Source organism: Bos grunniens, chromosome 26 (genome assembly GCF_055505025.1).
Source record: "Bos grunniens cultivar Pamir isolate PY7600 chromosome 26, Bosgru_T2T1.0, whole genome shotgun sequence".
Classification (NCBI taxonomy): Eukaryota; Metazoa; Chordata; class Mammalia; order Artiodactyla; family Bovidae; genus Bos; species Bos grunniens.
Genome location: NC_141190.1, coordinates 42074452 through 42092285, shown reverse-complemented (window position 1 = coordinate 42092285; position 17834 = coordinate 42074452). Strand labels below are relative to the sequence as shown.

Genomic DNA, 17834 nt, shown 5'->3' with positions numbered 1-17834 from the left:
CCCAAGGCTGCCTTAGCCCCTCAGGATGCACCTGAGTTAGGTGCTGGGGAAGGGGGGGCATCAGTCCTTCCAATGATACTCAGGGTTGATTTCCTTTAGGATTGGCTGGTTTGATAAGTAAGACTACCTGCCTTTTGTTGCAAAACTTCCATATAATCTGGCTCTTCCCCTCTCCTCCAAGCAGTTCCCCCAGGATCACTTGAGATGCTGTCTCCCTGGACTGAAGTCCTAAAAGTTCCCACCCAATAAAACGTAAGTCTCAGCTTCTAGGTCGTGACTGTTATTTAAGTCAACAGGCAGATGGGACAGGCATCGTACCCAGCCTACACACCAGGGGACCAACGGTCCCACAGCTGATGGCAGTGATCTCACTGAGATCGCAGGTGTTCTCACCAGTCCCCTCTGCCCACTGCCCAGATGCAGCAGAAAAGAGCTGCCAGTGCCAGACCTTCTCACAGAGCAGGAGGCGGGAGCAGAGATGACACACAACAGGGCTGTGGGAGAGCTGAGGGCAAGTCAGAACAGAGGCGAGACTGAGGGAGCCAAGGCCACGCATCCTCAGGGTGAGGACCCCGGCCACACTGCTTCTCCCAGTGGGAGCCCAAGTTACACTCAGCCAAGCCCGGGCTGGGCGTGGAGGCAGTCTGTGGGGCACCACTTGCTTCGTGAGCCCTCTGTGTGGCCTGGCCTCCCCCTGCAGGGTCATCACGACTCTGATTCCTGCAGGAAGAAATGGCCTGTGGTGAGCAAGCGCCCTGCCTATGGCTGGCCACAGGCTTATCCCCCAGCATCCACAAAGGGTGGTGCAGAGTGAAGACACAGACACAGACACACACACACAGATACACACACACACAGACACACACACACACAGACACACACACACACAGACACACACACACACAGACACACACACACAGACACACACACAGACACACACACACACGGCCACCCTCGGTCTCTAGATAGACTGGTAGCACAATTTCCCAGGGAGCAGGACATCTGTATTAACTCACTCTGACCTTGGGTCACTCGACAGACTTCTCTGGGTTTCAGTTTGATCACTTCTAAAATAAGGGAGTTGAGCCTGGTGATGTCCAGGGTCACCCCAGCTCTGACAATTAGGGATCTTTCCAGAAGACCTGGTAGATTTCCAAAAAACCTCTTAGCAGCCAATGGTTAAATTGGTGAGGTCAAAACAAGCCTCAGAGCCCTTAATAAATCTCTTCTCATACGACTCCCCAAAGGGGTCAGATGATTCCTGCAGACTCTCACAGCCCAAAAGGAAAGGGGATTCCTGGAATTCTCCAGACGCTGGCTCAGCCAGTAATCATCGAGAGCAGACCTCAAAACAACGATCCATCAACATTTCAGCTTCTGGCCACCCTGGGTTTTGCCTAAAAGCCCTTGAGCACTCCTCTCATTGCAACCTCATTCCCCAAAGCTTGGAAGGAAGGGCCATAAAACAAACCAATAAAACTAAAAGAAAAATTGGCAACTTTTTTTTTTAACCTCATGACGCAAGCCAACGACTTCTTTCTCTTCCTTGCAGAGTATAAAGTGCTCCTGTTACAAAAATATTTTTGTTGCTGAATCTGCAAAAGCCACCATGTCTGCCAGCTGCCCAGCACATGCATTTCCAAGGGGCTGAGGCTCACAGGCTGGTCCTGTGTGTCTGATGAAATTTGCTTCAAAGGCTGATGTTGCAGGAACTGGCTGAGACTCAACTAAGTGATTCAATGTGGTCTTCTGGAAGCAGTTATGCTAACCTTTCATTTTCTTTAAAAAATATGCAATGGGAAGAAAAGGGCACGTACCCCAATCACAGCAAGGAGCGGTGCCACTGAATTTGCGTGCTTCCTATGGAACGGCAAAGTAGACCATAGAATTCAGGGGGATGTCAGCAGCTAAGACTTGCCTGAGACATGGGGATCCGGCAAGGAGAGAAGTGAGCCCAGGAGGGGCTGAGGGACAGTGGATGAACCAGGGCTCTGCTACATAATTTTCAGGGCTCAGGATGAAATAAAAACGTAGACTCCCTTGTTCACAAAGTACATAAAAATTACCATTAAAGGCACTAAAATATAAGGCTTTTTTTTTTCTTCTACATGCTCTCTCTCTTCATCTGTCTTGATGTTTTTATTTGCTGTTTAGTGTTGTGCTCCCTGGGGCACGAAGTTGTTCATGGGGTGAGTACAGACCCAGAGCCTCAGACTCAGTACTCTGCTCACCAGCTACTGGACAGACCCATGCACTGTGCCCAAGCAGGGACTTAGAATTTGAGCCAGCCCTCTCCCCACCCCAAGGGCCCACTGCCCCAACCCACAGAGGACAGACTACCCCTAAGGATTCTGCAACTTCCTTCGGCACCAGGTACCTGGATGGGGTGGGCAGGGCTTGGCCCTGCCTTGTTGCCGGCAGAAAGAGTCATCTATCTGCTGCCCAGGATGCTGCAGGGTATACGTACCCCATGTCTGTATGCCCTGGGGGAAGGAGGGTGGCTGTGACTGCCATATGAGGCCAGGGGTCCCAAGAGCCAGAGGAGCAGGGTAGCCAAGAACCCGTCCTGGGGAAGTGGGAAGGCAACACGCAAAGTGGGAAGGCTCCAAGCACCCAGCATATACTCCACTCATCAGACTTCACTTACAAAGCACAAATTCAAAGATAAAACCAAAATGGAGAGGGCATCCCTGGCGGCTCAGTGGTAAAGAATCTGCTTGCCAGTGCGGGGGACACAGGTTCAACCCCTGATCTGGGAGGACCTCACATGCCACAGAGCAACTAAGCCCACGTGTCACAACTCTTGAGCCCAGGAGCCAAAACTACTGAAGTCCTCGGGCCCTAGAGCCCATGCTCTCCAACAAGAGAAGCCACTGCAGTAAGAAGCCTACGCCCTGCCATGGAGAGTAGCCCCCTCGCCGCAACTAGAGAAAAGCTCTCGCAGCAACGAAGACCCGGCACAGCTATAAATAAATATATAAATAAATAAAATCATTAAAAAAAGTAAAAGAGACCTCAGAGCATTAATTGGAGAAGGCAATGGCAACTCACTCCAGTATTCTTGCCTGGAAAAATCCCATGGACAGAGGACCCTGGTAGGCTACGGTCCATGGGGTCACAAAGAGTCAGACATGACTGAACGACTTCACTTTTCAGAGCATTAAACCCTCAAGCAGGGTTCTCTTCTGTGAATGCACAGGTCCTGTGCCCATAAAGCAGCGGTGCCAGAGGAGGAGGAGGCGGACCAAGAATGAGAAGCTTGGGATTCAGATCAGAGAGGGCAGAGGTTATCAGTGATGACAAGGTCAAGGGTACAACCAAGGGAGGGGGTGCTGCAGCAAGCAGGTGAGTCGAGAGGCCGGGCCAGGAAGGATCTCCTACATGGCACTGAGATCACAGCATACACAGAACTCAGAAGGACAGTGTCATCAAGTTACCACCATCTGTTTCCACAAATTGACACGTTATTGTTGCTGTACCGGGAGGGGAGGAGAAGAGGTGCGATGTGCGAGGTGGCAGGTGGGGGTGACTGGAATGGGGGGCGTTCAGGTGGGACAGATAAGAGAAGTGAGGGAGAAGGAGGGAAAGAGAGGAAAGAAACAGAGGATGGTTACGGAAAAACAAAAGAGAGAAAAAGCAAATCAATCAACGTAGTCCTCCTCACTGTTTACACACACCTCCATAATGTTTAGTCTCCCTTAAGCTGTATCAAGAAACGCTGGCATTTCAAAGATCCTCTTACTCTTGCTGTTTAAACTGCAAAGTGTCAACATTTTTATACGGAAGCCCAAGGGCCAGTGACTGTATATATTCTCTGGCATCAAGAGGAGGAAAAACATTGCCTCACTGAGTGCAACTTGCCTCTTCCATCTGCCAGCTCCTTAGCATCTATCCAGTGACTTCAAGTTGGCTAACACTGCTACAGTGGTGTTTGGCCAATAAATATTTATGAAAATCAAGGGATGTGAAAGTGAATATATGAGTGAGTAAACAAATCAGATCTTAAAAGATCCATCAGGATCCTAAAATTGGGATTAGGCCAATACTGGGGGTTTACCAAGGCCTGGCATTTCAGTTTGGGTAACTGACTCTGGATGCAGCCTGGTTTTCAGTCGTCAATGAGGCTGCAGGCTTGGGGCTCAGGTGATAGGAGACAACTTATACCCACCAGTTCCACAAAGGGGTGTGGTCTCACTCTATTTGGTAGGTTCAGTGCTCAGCTTCTTGGTATCTGCTACGCTGAATTGAAGGCAGTGTGGATCCCTCCTACCCAGGACCACTTAGAGTATGTGTGGCTCCAGAAGCAGGGAAGTTGCCCAGGATATATCATTTTCATATTATTTATTCTAAAAAAATCTTAAAGACGTATGCATGCTAAGTCACTTCAGCGATTCTATGGACTGTAGCCCGCCAGGCTTCTCTGTCCATGGGATTCTCCAGGCAAGAATACTGGAACGTGTTGTCTTGCATTGACAGGTGGGTTCTTTACCTCTAGTGCCACCTGGGAAACCCAAAGATGTATAACTTTCTCTATATAAAAATAATTTGGAAAAAAAAAAAAAACAAACAAAAAAAATAATTTGGGTTGGTCAATGACACAGGGCTTATTACAATAAATTAATTCTTACATTTTCATGACATAAAATGGCAGCATAAAAAATATTCTAGCCACAGGGCCAATGGTTTCTATGAGTTGCCTGGCAGCCAAAGCAAAGAGGGAAATACCATGAGTCACAGGTTCTCATTATCAGATTGTTGTGCCTTGTTTAACAAAAGTGACTCATTAATTAGCACAATTATTAGAATAACCAGTCCTCAACTCACCAGAATGTCTTATTTATGCCTTTCCATGGAAAATGGTTGGTTTTAGGAAAGCACTTTTGGGAAACTACTTCCATCCTGCCATGAACGAGAGGCAACCAGCTCATTATGAACCCTCTGCACTTCTAGACTCTCAGGAAACTGCATAAGAAAGTGGAGCTTTCCAGAGTGCGACCAGGAACCCCAAGGCCAAGAAGAGACATAGACAATATGCAGAGGAACCAGTTAACTTGTGTTCTGGAAGCCTCTAGTAAACTCACTGGGAAACAAGGTTGCACTTGTCCAAGGTCCACGTACTCAGGCTGGGCAGAAAGGGAAAACTAACCAACTCTAGGCCCCCGACTCTTTCCCTCAGCTGGCTCTGTCTGTTCTTCCATCTCAGTGTGGATGTTATCTGCTCAGATAAGCCGACAATACCTTCAGAGGGCACCCCAGCCTCCATGCCTCCTACTGCTTTCTCTGTTTCTTCATTGAACCAATCGCCGTATTTATTCCAGTCTGCCTGTTTCTACACCAAACAGTAAGCTCCATGGGCTTCTGCCCATTGCTTTTACATCTTCAACACAGTATTTGGTCAAATAGATGCTTATGTTAGTGGCTCAGTCCTGGCTGATTCTTTGTGACCCTATGGACTGTAGCCCGCCAGGCTGTTCTGTCCGTAGGATTCTCCAGACAAGAATACTGAAGCAGGTTGCCATTCCATTCTCCAGGGGATCTTCCCAACTCAGGAATAGAACCCAGGTATCCTGCATTGTAGGCAGATTCTTTACTGTCTGAGTCCCCAGGGAAGTCTCCAAAATAGATGCTTAATAAATATTTATAGACACCATGTATGAATAAAGAATAACAGAAACAATGAATGAATCAGACCTTAAAAGATCATTAGGATTTAAAACTAGATAATAATTCAGAATTCACAAAATTCCTCTCTATCAATGTTACAGAGAAAGAGGTTAAAACTAAAGCCTCTCTGCTTAATCCAGCAAGACCAAAGCATCTTCTTCAGAAGAAGCACAGTCCCCACAAGAGCAAATGAGATCAGCCTCTCTGCCCTTTCCCCTGTGTTACTTCGGGCTTCACCTCACTTGGATCTAAAGAGCATATTTCAGTCCAAGCACATTTGGCTCCTCTAGAGCAAGGTGTTAATCATCTCACACTGGAGTTGGCAATTTTTTTCTGTGAAAGGTCAAAAAGTAATAACTGTTGGCTTCATGGACCAGGTGGCCTCCATCCCAACTACTCAGCTCTGCTGCTGACCAGTAAGAGCAGCTGTAGACTCTACCAAAGCAAATGGGTATGGCTGTGTCTCAGTAAAACTTTATTTGCAAAGGCAAATGGAGGGCCGGATTTGGACCGCAGGTCACAGCTGGCCAACGCCGGGTCCCAACACACTGCCACACACTAACAAAATTAGCGAATGGAACCAGTGCATGCCCTCCCCCTCAGTGAAGGGGACGTTCCCCATGGGACACCTACAAATTCAGTCCCAACAACCTGGGAACTGCTTTGCCAGAACCATAAATAATAGTCTTGGTTGAATTCCCTAAAGAGAAATCACCAAAGTGAAAAAAAAAAAAACAAACATTACCATATTAAGAGAAAAACATAGCCAAAGAATTTCCTTAACAATCAACTAAGTTCTTGAAATGGGGCCAGAAAACACACTAGGGCTCTGGTTTTTGATGGTTTGGGGAACTGAAATATTTTCACATTCCATGAGAAGCTGCAATCAGAACAACGAGGAGCCTCGTCCCCATGAGCCCCTGGGCGAAGGCCGACCCAGAGCAAAAATGCCGGCTTCCAATCCAGCGTCTGGATTGACGTCATCTAATGAAATATTGATCTGCATCCCCCTAAAAATGGTAAAAAATCAATACAGTAACAGGAGCCTCTTAACATCGAGAAGAGTCTGCGGCCTCTGTAGCCAATGCAATGCCAGCCTCTCGGTTCAGGGAGAAAAAAAGAGGAGAGACCACAGAACGCCCAGGACAGAGGGAGTGGAGAAAAGAATTCAAAATGGAAAAACACAGAAACAAAATACCAGGGTAGCTATGGTACTGGGAGCTCCTGGTTACTTTATGAGGAGAAGTAACAGGCTCCAGAAGATGGGGAGCCAGGCCAGCCCGGGCCCTGTGTTATCTGATTCACTCTTGGACAAGCTCAGGCGGCTGAGTCAGCGCCTTCTGACAATCAGGTTGTCTGAGGAGAACTGGCTGGAGGCGGGGGCAGGGACGGAGCGGGCATGAGTCACGCCTGCACCCGCCGCTCCCCTCCCTTGCCACCGTCCCCGGGTCACCTGGACCCTCCTTGCTCCGAGAAGTCGGGGCAGGTCTGCCACCAGCAGGCTAGGCTCTGAGAGACAGGCCTGGAGAGAGACCAGAGCTGCTCAGCAGCTCCTGAGACTCAGGGGTGAAGGGTCTGGGACCCTCACTCTCCCAGAACCATGTGGGTTTTACATTTCACAGTCGGGGGGTGTCAGATCTTCTGGCCCCAGCAGCCAGCTCAACAAGAAAAGGACCCTCTGCCCACAGAGCAGCCCCCCAAGCCCAGAGGTGTCACCTTCAGCCACTGCAAACAGCAGTAGGTGGCATCTGGCCCAAACACAGTGGCGGACAGTCGCAGGCCTGGCCTGGAGGTGCAGGGAGAAAACCACTTCACAGGACAGGACAAGCCCACTTCCAAATATCCCCTGGGGTGCTGGCGTCAGGGAGAGGTGCCCACAGGAAACCTCACTGCTCCCAGGGCTCTGAGTGACCAAGGACCACAGAGCCCGCGGGGCCTGGCAAGACCACATGTTGTCCCAACTCCAGGAATCAGACAAACACTGGCCTCGTGGAGTCTGGGGTGGAGTCGGAGGTGCTGCTCTGCAGCCCGCCTGCTGCGTGCTCACCTCCTCCTCCGAAAGTGGGGAGCAGCCACTGCAGGAGCCCCAGCGCCTTCCTGCCCCCCACCCCACCCCCGAAGCCCACAGCAGCCAGCCTGGCCTCCTCTGAGCAGAGGACTCTGAATTCATCCTCTGCACACGGCTGTTAAGCCCCTACAACAAGACAAGTGACTAAGACAGCTGTGGCCCTCACACCCCAGCAGCAGAGAGAAACTGAAATCCACAAGTGAACACAACTGGGAGGGAAATAAGAACAGTGGCGTGAGATCCCCTCTGGGGTTGTGCATCCCCAGAGTGAGGAGGGGGGACAGGGACATGGACCCTCCCTGGGTGGGTGTCAGGGAAGGACTGTCGGGAACAGAATTTAACCTGAGGCCTGAAGGACCGGGGCCTTCCCCAGGGGCTCAGTGGATCGGCCTGCAATGCAGGAGACATAGGTTCGATCCCTGGGTCTGTAAGATCCCTGGAGGAGGGCATGGCAACCCACTCCAGTATTCTTGCCTAGAGAATCCCCATGGAGCCTGGCGGGCTACAGTCTGTGGGGTCGCGAAGAGTTGTACGTGACTGTAGTGACCTAGCATGCACACACGCTGAAGGACCGGAAGGTCACCTAAGGAGGAGCTGGAAGGGGGACACCCCAGGGAAGGCAAGACTCGGGCCCCTAGAGAACAGCCCTGCTTTGTGGGAGGGAGGTGGTGGGGGTGTGGAGTAGTGGGGGCTTAGCAGAATGGGGGAGGTATAGAGAGAAGAGTGCAGGAGGGGAAAACGGGACCCCCAACAGGCTGTGTACACCTTCAAATCTCTGGTTAAGTCGTTAAGATTTCTCCATAAGCACAGAGAGAGTGTGAAGGGCTTTATACAGACAGACAGGACCCAATCTGAAAGTTGCAGTCCTGGGATGGGGTGGCAGGGCAGGGACGGGTTGGGGGCGGGTACAGATGCTTTTCCCCTTCCTGTGTCCTAATCAACACAGCTGGAAAAACAGCTGCAACAAAAGTTACTTTCTTACCTTCTTCAGTATATCCCCAGTACTTATTTCTGTCCTGCACTCTGACCTAAAGAAACCAAATATGTTTCTCTCTCTCTCTTTTCCTGAACTACTCAGCAAAAAAAAGCTGCATGAACAAAACACAGCCTCTGGAGAAAAAATTTTTAAGTGTTCTGCACACACGGCCAGCGTCATGTTCAACACATTTTGGAATCCGTTTTTATCTGAGGCTGAACTAGTTTGCCCTCAAAGCTGCTTTCTATTAAACTGTTTGCATGCACACTGTCCTTCCTTCCTGCAGCTGGCACCACCTCCCGGGCCCCGGGCAAATGCTGGCCCCCGTCTGTGGCCCCGAGGAAAGGGCAGTGGAAAGACATGTCTGGGCAGGCAGGCTGCCTTTGGAGGGGACACCCTCCTGCTCCAGCTTGGCAGGGGCAGACACCCTGCTCAGGGAGGTTCCCCCCAAAGGTTCTCCCCTGCTCAGACTCAGCAGGGGAAGTGAGTGCACACGAGCCCGCTCAGCAGTGAGGAGCAAAAACGCTCTTTGGTCACAAGCCCAGAAATGTCTCTGGCAAGCTCAAGCCGAGGCGGGTTTATAGAAGGTGTGAGGGGGCCTTGAAGAATGAAACGGAAAGTAGGCTGGCTGATCAGGCTCTGAAAAGGCAGGAGCTCAGACAGCCCGGGGGTCCCTGGCGGCAGGGGCCACACCGGCTTCCTCGTCATTTTCCTGTGGTTGGCATCCAGTTACTGCTCCAAGCAAAGGATCTGCTTGGTCTGATGGATCCTGTGTCCCATAGCCCCGGGAGGGGGGGTTGTGCCGTGACTGGTGCCCCCACAAGACTGTCCAGGGGGGACAGAAATAGATCCAGAAGGAGATGCTGGCCTCTGCGCCCAGAAGACGTGGGCAGTGACCACAGGTGTCTATAGTAATTTCCATTCATTCACAGTGGCAGGAATAGTGCACTCAGGAAGGAGGGTCTCAGGGTTAGTGATGGAGAGCCTTTCACATGAAATCCTGGCACTTGGGGAGGAGATGGGCCCAGATTATAAGGCACCAAGTTAACCACTGGGCTGGTGTATGTGGGGGGCAGTCACCCCAGTTTCACTGGGTCATGAGCAAATGGCCCTGGGGAGACTGAGCCATGACCTCACATGGCAAGCATTCGGAATGAGTTCGATCCTCAAGTCCAAGTTTTGCTGCGTCTGTTCTGCCTCCTCTGAGATTCCCTGCTCTGTTTCTTGCTCCCGAGGTGACACAGTGCAGGGTAAGCTCACTGCCCCCACCCCCACCCCCAGCACTGCAGACACATTTATAAAATCCTGCGCTGGGGCACCTTAGTCTTCACTGAATCAAGGGGCTCCTCCCAAACTGAGCCTCATTACAAACCAGTCCCTGCCCCCCTCCCCTAAATAATCAATCCTCCGACTAAGGGAACAAAATGGAAAGAGCTGGAAGAGATGTTTTCACTCTCCCCACTTCCAACTACTATCAGCAAAAAAAAAAAAAAAAGCAGTTTAGTCAGTGGAAACCAGTCTCCTGTGTGGGTGTCTGCAATTTAATATCCTTTCATTTCCGATTCCATTTTGCAAAGCCACATTAGTTCGACTTTAAATTTTCAAGCTCCTTTTTCTGGGGCTAGAAACTCATCTCAAATAGCCTGCTGCTGGCAGGAAGGCTAGCCTCCCGGGAACAGCAAGAGCCAGGTTAGAAACACCCTGCAAAGCTGGTCCATCAAGATAATCCACATCCTGCCAGGACCTGCCAGGGATGACAGGAGAACCCGCTCTCCACCTCGGCTCAGAAGCTGAAAAGAATATCCCCCGGCCACAGCAGCTGCATGGGATGTGCCCATGTGTGCCAAACATGAAATTACTCAGCGGGAGCAGCTCACGCAGGGTCCAGACCAGCGCCCTGCCCGCACAGAGCCCGCACGGCTGGCTGCCTCCCCAGGGCTCGGGGGAGCTGAGTCCTGCGTGTGGCCACAGGATGTGCTATTCTGGCCAGCCTCCTTCCGGTGAGACTACCACATCCTGGACACCTTGCAAGCTGTATGATCCTACACCAGGGTGTGCCAGCCTCCCCGTGGGTTATTTAAAGCTGAGCCATCTCATCACACCAAAAGGTCAGGCTTCATCCCTCCCTCATGGTCATGGCTTGGGCACTCGGGGAGCCTGGCAGGCTTGCGTGTGTGTGCCCAGTCGCTTCAGTCGTGGCCAACTCTTTGCGACCCTATGGACCGCAGCCGGCCAGGCTGCTCTGTTCATGGGACTCTCCAGACATGAATACTGGAGTGGGTTGCCATGCCCTCCTCTAAGGGGATCTTCCCGACCCAGGGATCCGAACCACGTCTCCTGCGGGAAGACCCCTGGCCAGCTTAGGAGGCTATAATTTCACCACAGTATTAGCTATGTGGTCTCAGGGAGGTGACTTAAGCTCTCTGAATCCCTATTCCTTCCTATGTAAAATGGCAATGATAAAAGCCGTTGACAGAACAGGTCAAAGTTATAAACGAAGGCAGAGCCTAGTCCAGTTTTGGAGCTCATCAAGTAGAAGTTAGTACGACTGTACTATGACCCATAAACACATTTTGAAAGATGAGTTGTTACAGAAATCCCATGGTAACCTAACAGAAATAGTATGCAATCGAGACCTCTCTAAAGGTCAGTTACCTACGCTGGGCACCGGGCCTGTTTCTGCTCTGATCAACAGCACAAACGAAAACAGCCCATGCTATTTCACCATGGTCTGACTTCACAGCCCAGATCAGGTAAAAGACACTGAGAGCTGGAAAAGAAGACCGCTCTCTGCCTCTCAGTTTATGACCTCTTCCTGGTCCAGAAGCAAGATTCCAATCTATCCCGATTCCTCCTTCCAGATGAAGTCTAAAAAATGACAAAGTGTGGAGAAACCAGAAAACACAATCTCGCTAGGTACCTGCCGCTTCGCAAACCAAACCTCTGTTATCGACATAGCACCAAGTGGGAACTGTTGATGGTCTAATAAAAACTGGACTTGATTTCAGCCAGGACTTTGGGCTTCCCAGGTGGCTCTAACAGTAAAGAACCCACCAGCCAAATGTAGGAGACGTAAGAGACATGGGTTCAATCCCTGGGTCGGGAAGATCCCCCGGAGGAGGACATGGCCCCCCACTCCAGTATTCTTGCTGGTGAATCCCATGGGCAGAGGAGCCTGGCAGGCTATGGTCCATAGGGTCGCATAAAGTTGGACACAACTGAAGCAACTTAGCACACACACATGAAGATTTTGCTAAACAAATCAACAGAACAAAAATGACTACAAGGAGAATATTTCAACAGAAAGCAAGCCATTTCCCAAACTGAGCTCTTCACATCTCAATTAAAAAAAAAAATTCTGCGCTCAGATAGTTGTAGTTCAGAGCCACACTCTTGCAGGAGGGTCCTATGCACATCGGCATATGAAAAGCTTTGAGAAGCGTTATGAGGACAAAATCCGTTAGCTTTGTTTTAATTCAAGGTTTCCAAAACTTCTTTTGAGTGTGAAGTACTGTTTTAAAACACATGTAGTAACTTTGCAAAAGCCCAGTTTGGGAGACTTGGTTTGTTTTCAGAGTAGTTGTTTCCATGCTAATGATGGTTAACTTCAAAACCCAGTAAATTCTCTATACATGGTGAGTGCACGAAGGAACACAAATCTGTAGCAACAGTTGCCTGAGGGGTAGGAATGGAACGGGAACTCAGTTTTCACTGCTTACCTATTCATTTCTTTATAAGCCTACTGCTTTGATAAAAATTTAGAACACTATTATTAAAACTCTGATCTTATGGCCTGCTTATTCAAGAAGCTTCCATGAGATCCCACCCTTTCCCCACCCCAGGCCACACTCAGCATCTCCCAAATGCTCTCCTTTGATCCAGACCTAACTGGTTCCATCCCACTTGAGAAACTCATGAAATCAGGGAGTTCTGGTGTCTTTTGACCTCTCCGGATTTAGCCAAGCGTCAGCCAAGGCACCTGAGAACTTGGTCCTGCAGGTGGGGAACACACCTACCTGGTGGTCGATTTTGATAAGGGCAATGTCCGCCTTCTCGTCCACGTCTTTGATTTTGGCCTCATAGGTGGCACCGTTCTTAAGCTCGACTTTGACCCGATGCTTGTTGGTCACCACGTGGGCGTTTGTCACAATCAGTCCATCTTCGGACACGATGAACCCAGACCCACTGGCCACTGGCACTTCCCTCTTAGAAAAAGGAAGCCTAGAACCAAAACGAGTACCCGGTTAAAGCTGAAACATTTAAAATCGACCCTCTGACACATTGATGTATCAGTTCTATAACAGCAACACACACCTATTACTAGCAATTGTTACTCTGCCCAATGGCTTTATTAAACTTTAAAAAATAGAATGTTAGACTGACTTTTATTCGCATCCCAAAATTCCACTTAGAAAATATTCTTAGGGAATCTCTTCAGAACCAGAGGCTCTTAAAACATCTTAGAAGGGTCAAGAATGTAGCTTTCAATGGGCAAAAAGGAAAACATCCCAAGGGAGAAGAGCTTATCTTCTTGTAGGACTGTATTCAATGACACTCTAAAGTGTCTCAGAAAGAGCTCTGATGTTTTGCTTATGGCAGCAGTTTTGGTGGGAGCTTCGGAGACTGGGGGAAAAAAAGGAAGGCGCTCTTTACTTGCGAAACAGTTCGATGTGAACCACGGCAGGAGCTATCTTCTCCACGACATCGGCAATAAAGTTGTATTTATGGCGCAGACTGTTGGGATCTTCCTGACCTAAGAAGAGGAACAAAGGCAAGACACTTAAAGATCCTGTGCTCTGTGCTGTGGGTCAGAAAAACCAAAAAAGGAGGGTGAAGACAAGACCCCAGACCTGGGCTCAGAGGCAAAGACCTTTCCCGCACTTGAAGAAATGCCCACTCAGATGCACGTGCGTGTGTGCCAAGTCACTTGAGTCGTGTCTGACTCCTGGTGATCCCATGGACTGTAGCCCACCAGTCTCCTTTGGCCATGGGATTCTCCAGGCAAGAATACCGGAGTGGGTTGCCATGCCCTCCTTCAGGGGATCTTGCCAGCCTGGGGATCAAACACATATCTCCTACGGCTCCTGCACTGCAGGTGGATTCATTACCACTGAGCCACCAGGGAAGCCCCAGATGAGACAGCAACACCCACCAAAGATGACCTGTTTGCTTGGCTTCCTTGGTCTCAACTGTTTCATCACGAAAATGTTGACCCAGAGGCATCAGCAGATACCTGGGCCTCCTGTATTATTCCAAACAGCGGGTGGCCCAAGGGTCACCTTGACATGGCACCGTCCACCAGTGTCCCTTCCCCGACTCCCCCAGAACCACACAGCAGCCCTCCTCAGCATACCACCGCTGTCGAGGGGAGGGGTTGACGCTGTTTCTGATGAGATGCCCATCAGATGTTAGAGATTTAAGAGGCTACTATGAATAAGCACTAAGGCAAAGGCACAGATAGGGTCTTCCCCTCTGTCTGTCCCCAAAGCAATTTTCCATTAATCATTAATTAATCATTCACTCCTCCCACCCCGGGACATCCCAGGCCAAAAGATGCCTTGATTCTATTGGGGGGAAAAAAAGGGAAAAATCCAGTGACCAAAATTCTTTATGTAAACATATCCACTATAATTAGGGAATCCCCATACCATGGGCATTTGCAAAGCCAGCTATCACAGATCACACATAGGGTTTCGAGGAAGGCAAGAAGTTAGTTGCCACCAACCCAATGCACACACCCATAGCACCTGACTCAGAAATGAGCTACTGAAGACTTGGGATACCGAGCCCCCATTCTGCGGGTACCCAAGTGGCAGAGGCGGTCTGAGCCTCTTACTTTGACCCCAAACCTGTGCCACCTGGTGATACCCCTAGTCTCTCTGCTTGGATGGCAGAGGGATTCCAGGTCAGTCTGCAGCCAAGAATCCTACACCCTGCCTTCCCCTTCTCTCTGCCTCAGCTGTGAATCTAGCTCAGGGCTGCACCCAGCGCTCTGCCAGCCACACTGCCACCCGGCCTGGGGGGAAGGGACTCACAGGGAGATTCCAGAAACCTATAAAGAAATTTGACACAGAAATCTAAAAAATTTTTAATGGGGCTGGTTGTGTCTTTTCTTATTACATCTTGGTAGTAATTCATTTTTAGTGTATGCTATGAATGTATTGCAGAGAAGGCAATGGCACCCCACTCCAGTACTCTTGCCTGGAAAATCCCATGGATGGAGGAGCCTGGTGGGCTGTAGTCCATGGGGTCACTAAGAGTCGGACACGACTGAGCGACTTCCTTTTCAATTTTCACTTTCATGCATTGGAGAGGGAAATGGCAACCCATTCCAGTGTTCTTGCCTGGAGAATCCCAGGGACAGGGGAGCCTGGTGGGCTTCCATCTATGGGGTCGCACAGAGTCGGACACGACTGAAGCGACTTAGCAGCATGAATGTATTGATCCATGATGGGTAGGAAATAACAAGGAAAGGAACCCTGATCCTTCACCACAGATGGTCTGAGAGGCCCTGGTCTGCCTCTCTCCCCGTTCACACAGTGGGGTTCGCAAGAAGCCTGAAGTTTCAAAGGAAACCATTGGCCTGCAAAACTGCCGCTAACGAACAAAGGGTCTGTGCGGCCCACCCCCAACGCACACACACGCACACACACACTAAACCCCACACCTACACTTAAACGTTTATGAATACATGCTCACACACACATATACACACACTCACTCTCATACTCATGAGCATGCACACACACACACTCACATGTACACACATATACACACATATAAAGACATCCACACACTCATGCACACACATATATACAAACTCCATCTGACTCTTATAGAAACACAGCTTCATATACACACACACTCTTACATTCGCACACAGACCCAGTTACGTTCACATATACCCACATACATGCACTCCTACACTACATACACACACAACGCCTCCATGCCTGGGGTACGGCCATTGCTCCAGGCTGTGAAACCTGTGACATTCTCAAGTCCTCTATGGCTCTTGGAACTGCATATCCACAGGCATCCCCAGTGGCTGTGTGACCCCACCAGGGACCTCAGTTCTCAGTTCTATACCCCTGGGCACAGGGACATCTTGGGGACCAGCCTGCCTCTCCCAACTTTCCCTCCTGGAAGTGAGAGACCATCGAAAACCAAAGGGCCCCTCTCTGTCCCAGCTCCTGGAATCTGCACTGCTTTATTTCAGGGCTGGAATCCACTCCCTTTCTGCACAGCTTGATTTTTCTAAGGTATAGGAGAGGTCTGCAAATACTAGGCAAGATTAACTAACTCAGCAAATTTACAGTAGCATCATTTTTGTTATTTTGGTTTTCAGGACCCTTTCATATGATACTACCAGAAAACCTTCCCTCATGATCCCCTCAGAGAAGGCAATGGCACCCCATTCCAGTACTCTTGCCTGGAAAATCCTATGGACGGAGGAGCCTGGTAGGCTGCAGTCCATTCAGTCACTAAGAGTCAGACATGACTGAGCTACTTCACTTTCACTTTTCACTTTCATGTATTGGAGAAGGAAATGGCAACCCACTCCAGTGTTCTTGTCTGGAGAATCCCAGGGATGGGGGAACCTGGTGGGCTGCCATCTATGGGGTCGCACAGAGTCGGACACGACTGAAGCAACTTAGCAGCAGCAGCAGCATGATCCCCTTCCTGTGGAAGAGGAAAATTGGATATTGTTCCCATGTGCTTTAGAACTGTGGTGCTAGAGAAGACTCTTGACAGTCCCTTGGACTACAAGGAGATCAAACCAGTCCATCCTAAAGGAAATCAACCCTGAATATACATTGGAAGGGCTGACGCTGAAGCTCCAATACTTTGGCCACCTGATGTGAAAAGCTGACTTGTTAGAAAAGATCTGGATGCTGGGAAAGATAGCACGCAGGAGGAGAAGGGGTTGACAGAGGATGAGATGGTTGGATGCCATCACCGACTCAATGGACACGAGTTTGAGCAAGGTCCAGGAGATGGTGAAGGACAGGGAAGCCTGGCAAGCTGCAGTCCATGGGGGTCACAAAGAGTCAGACATAACTGACCAGCTGAACAACAACAACCTTTAGAGAAACTGAGGCTCACAGATAATAAATGACTTCTACATAGACACTAAACTTCCTTCATAGAGTATATGAATCACAAAAAAAAAAAAAAAAACTGAGCAAAAATACAACATTTCCAGCCCCAAACATATCTGCTGTCCTCCCAGGATTCCAGGTAGTTGTGGTGATTTAACTGGTGTGTCTCTCCAAGTTCTCCAATAGGAGAAATAAATAAGGGGATAGAAACATTTCTCCCCGACTCAGAACCTGGCGAACATCACCCAGAGACAGCTGTAAACAAGTACCTCTGGACTTCCTTGGACCTGCTCCCTGGGAAAAGCCAAGAGAAGGCTTAACTCCAACAAGACCAGCAACCCCAGGGAAGTGTGGGGATTCTGAGAACCTCACAAGGACAGTTACTAGAGCCCTGCCACTAAAAATCATCCCCTCGCTTCCTCTTTCTACTTCCCACAAAGGCCTGGGAGAATCTGCCCACATCAGGGATGAAAATGAGCATGGGTTTTTCCAGCTAAAATGAGAAGCAGTTGCTTTCTCACACACACTAGAGAAAGGGGCTCCAGGGTCTATCCACCTGGGACAGCAACATGGGAGAGCAGTGTCCAGAGCCAGCTTGGACACTAGAAGGCCCAAGTTCCATCCACAGCCTACTGGGTGGTCTCCATTTCCCCGTCTGTAAAATGGGGCCAATTACCTCTAGAATGAGCTGTGAAGTCTATTCCCACTCCAACATTCTATGATCTAATCCCTGTCTCTCCCTTTCATTCCAACATGCTACAGCAAGAGAAAGAGATTGTGGAATCTGAGATTGGGCACAGTTCAGTTCAGTTCAGTCGCTCAGTCGTGTCCGACTCATTGCGACCCCATGAATTGCAGCACGCCAGTCCTCCCTGTCCATCACCAACTCCCAGAGTTTACCCAAACTCATGCCCATCGAGTTGGTGATGCCATCCAGCCATCTCATCCTCTGTCGTCCCCTTCTCCTCCTGCCCCAATCCCTCCCAGCATCAGGGTCTTTTCCAATGAGTCAACTCTTCACGTG

General features: G+C 49.7%; 1 protein-coding gene across 1 annotated transcript in view; it reads right to left on the bottom strand.

The window, feature by feature from the left end:
* Window positions 1–17834, bottom strand: part of HTRA1 (HtrA serine peptidase 1) — a 57747-nt gene that overhangs the window by 14614 nt on the left and 25299 nt on the right. The window contains exons 2-3 of the mRNA XM_086378017.1: window positions 13362–13461; window positions 12725–12929 (exon numbers count right to left, since the gene is read on the bottom strand). Coding sequence (XP_086234143.1) covers window positions 12725–12929; window positions 13362–13461 — 305 coding nt within the window. The remainder of the gene's footprint in view (window positions 1–12724; window positions 12930–13361; window positions 13462–17834) is intronic.